The following is a 2,802-nucleotide window of genomic DNA, read 5'->3' on the forward strand; positions in this document are numbered from 1 at the left end:
GATTCTGATTCTGATTCTGATCAAATCTTCTTTGTCTCTCTTCACTGCCAGATGGAAGGAAAACAACCTGAAACCACCAGGCAGCTCCCACAGGGACAAGAGGAAGCTCAGAGTGAAGTGCAGACCCTGAAGAATCAGCTGGAGACCAAGAGAAGAGAGGTTAATATGATTATTATTAACTTTGTGAATCTTCTCTCTGTATCTTCTCCTCATCACACTGATCTGTTTCCATCTTTAAATGTGTCACAGCTTCACTTTGTTCTTCCTACATTAATTAATTAATTTAGGTTGGTTTTATTCATTATTATCATATGACAGAAATTAAACTTCATCATCACCACTGCTACGTTAAAATTGGTAACTATCACCTTTAAATTTCAGAATATACCAGCCAGTGATGTTCTCTCCAAATGTTTTCCCCAGTAGCTTAAAACAAACTAACTAACTAACTAACTAACTAACTTACTAACCTTAAACCTAAAACTGATTTGTGAATGTTTAAGTAAAACCAATCTCCAAATGAACGTGTGCAGTGTTGTTTAGTTCATGAGGATACAGTTAGTTTAATGACTTAAAACAGTTTTACATTAGAATCTGTGCTTTCAAGAAATAAATATCAAACACAATGAGGTCAGTCAGTTTGCTGCTACTTCTTAACCACTTAAGAGTTACTACTGGGAAGAATGAAAAGACATTTCTCACATTAACTACTCCTGAGTGGGATGTGATGTGAAAATCAACTTAAAATAGTGTCTCTCTTCATCCCTCTCCTGCCTCTCAGCTCCAGGATGAGAAGAAGAAGAAGACAGAGTTGGAGAAAGAAGTAAAGACCTTGAAGGAGGAGCTGCAGAACAAGGACAAACAGGTTCATCGTTTTACCTGTCTCATTTCTCACTTTACTGTTTCTTGAAAAGTTAGCAATGTGTAAATGATCTTAATCAAATAAAATGTCTCTCTTCATCCCTCTTCTACGTCTCAGTTGGAGAAGCAGCTCCTTGATGAGAAGAAGAAGAACACAGAGCTGGAGAAAGAACTAGAGACCTTGAGGGAGGAGTCGCAAAACAAAGACAGACAGGTTCATCCTTTACTGTCACATTTCTCACTTTGGTGTTTCCTGAAAAAGAAGCAATGTGTAAATGTATTTAATCAAATACACTGTCTTCATCCCTCTGCTCCTTCTCGGCTCCAGGGTGTGAGGAGAAGAGGGTGGAGTTTCTGGAAAAAAAGAAGACCTTAAATGAGGAGTTGCAGAACAAGGACACACAGGTTCATCTCAGCTGTCTTATCATCTCTCTTCTCTTTAATTGTATTCATTCAACATTAACTTTGTTGAGACCAAGATGAATCAGAGTACTCACAGAAGCAAATCTTAGACACCAAGTTGTTGAAACTCCCATGCAGATCACTTCAGACTTAAAGCCAGAGACACTTACATCAAGTAATTTATCTTTTATAGTCCCCAAATTCCCAGACCCCCAGCCTAATGCTTGAGTTTAACCCATATATTGTAGCTAGTTTAGAGTTTTCCAGTCAGTCCCCTTGTGCCCCCAGCCTTCTCTGTATAATTTATACGACAGAACAAAATACTTGTTAATATAGTAAATGAATTTACCCTGACACCTTCTGGGGTATTTAACCACTGCATTGTACAGTAGCTCAAATCAAACATCAGTGCATCTCATTGCAACATTAAACCAACTTCATGCTTCATTTAAGACACATTTCATGCCAAGTGTTGATTAATATTAGATAACACTGGAGAAACAACAGCTGTCTATGATAAACAATGTGTCCTGACCCAGGAATCTAGTTAAAACAGCAGTTTGTTTTTTTGCCTGAGGTGTGGATGAGACTCTAAACCTGCTCTTCAGAGTTTGGTTACTGTAGGTTTTAAAGTCTGTGATATGATATATGATGTGACATTTGCAAACGTAAAACCCACTATCATTTCCAACAGGTCACCAGCTGAGATTCTGGAGGTGACCTTGGATCTGAGAGCAGCAGAGCGTGTCCAGAGAGCACCACGAAGACAGTTAACATCCATAATACCAATGATACACGCTGAAATGTTAAACTGTACCACAATTCAGGAAACTTGAAAACACAAAGCACATCATACATAAAGCACAACACACTCCTCTCCTGAAGAAATTAAATGTACGTATGTTGATTTAAAATGTTTTCCATTGAAAAACTCACAAAATATGTTGTGTTGTCAAATGCAGGGTTTTTATTTAATTTTTTTGCTTTACATTGTGTTTGTGAAGCATTACTTGAAGTTTTGATGCAATACATATATATATATATATATATATATATATATATTTTTTTTTTTTTTACAAAGAAACCACTTCCAGTTTATCAAGTGTTTAGANACTTGAAGTTTTGATGCAATACATATATATATATATATATATATATATATATATATATTTTTTTTTTTTTTACAAAGAAACCACTTCCAGTTTATCAAGTGTTTAGAATCAATGTAGAAAATATTAAAAATTCGATTTTGGCGTCTAATCGGACTTCTGCTCTTGTCCCAGTTTACATGCAACTGAGAGAATTGAATTACTGACGGGAACGTGTCCTCCTCCTCAATATGCGTCGTTTCAGCGGGTTAATACGGCCCCCTTTCCGGTTGACCTATTACGCCACTTAATAATAAACAACTGGAGTCAGGCGGCAGACCGGCATTTTCAAACAACAGCAAGATGGATAATCGTACAGCTTTGTTCATCTCGTACGTAATGTACGCGTTACTGATTGTGCAGATAAGGTGCACGCTATCCCTCGTGGTCA

General features: G+C 37.0%; 1 protein-coding gene across 1 annotated transcript in view; it reads left to right on the plus strand.

Annotated features, from left to right (window-relative positions):
- Nucleotides 1–2,332, plus strand: part of LOC126403903 (selection and upkeep of intraepithelial T-cells protein 5-like) — a 39,737-nt gene extending 37,405 nt beyond the window's left edge. Inside the window, exons 17-21 of the mRNA XM_050066723.1 lie at nt 52–159; nt 782–865; nt 980–1,075; nt 1,190–1,266; nt 1,958–2,332. Coding sequence (XP_049922680.1) covers nt 52–159; nt 782–865; nt 980–1,075; nt 1,190–1,237 — 336 coding nt within the window. The 3' untranslated portion in view covers nt 1,238–1,266; nt 1,958–2,332. The remainder of the gene's footprint in view (nt 1–51; nt 160–781; nt 866–979; nt 1,076–1,189; nt 1,267–1,957) is intronic.
- Nucleotides 2,333–2,802: the final 470 nt, after the last annotated feature.

The sequence above is a fragment of the Epinephelus moara genome, chromosome 17, assembly GCF_006386435.1.
Source record: "Epinephelus moara isolate mb chromosome 17, YSFRI_EMoa_1.0, whole genome shotgun sequence".
NCBI lineage: Eukaryota > Metazoa > Chordata > Actinopteri > Perciformes > Serranidae > Epinephelus > Epinephelus moara.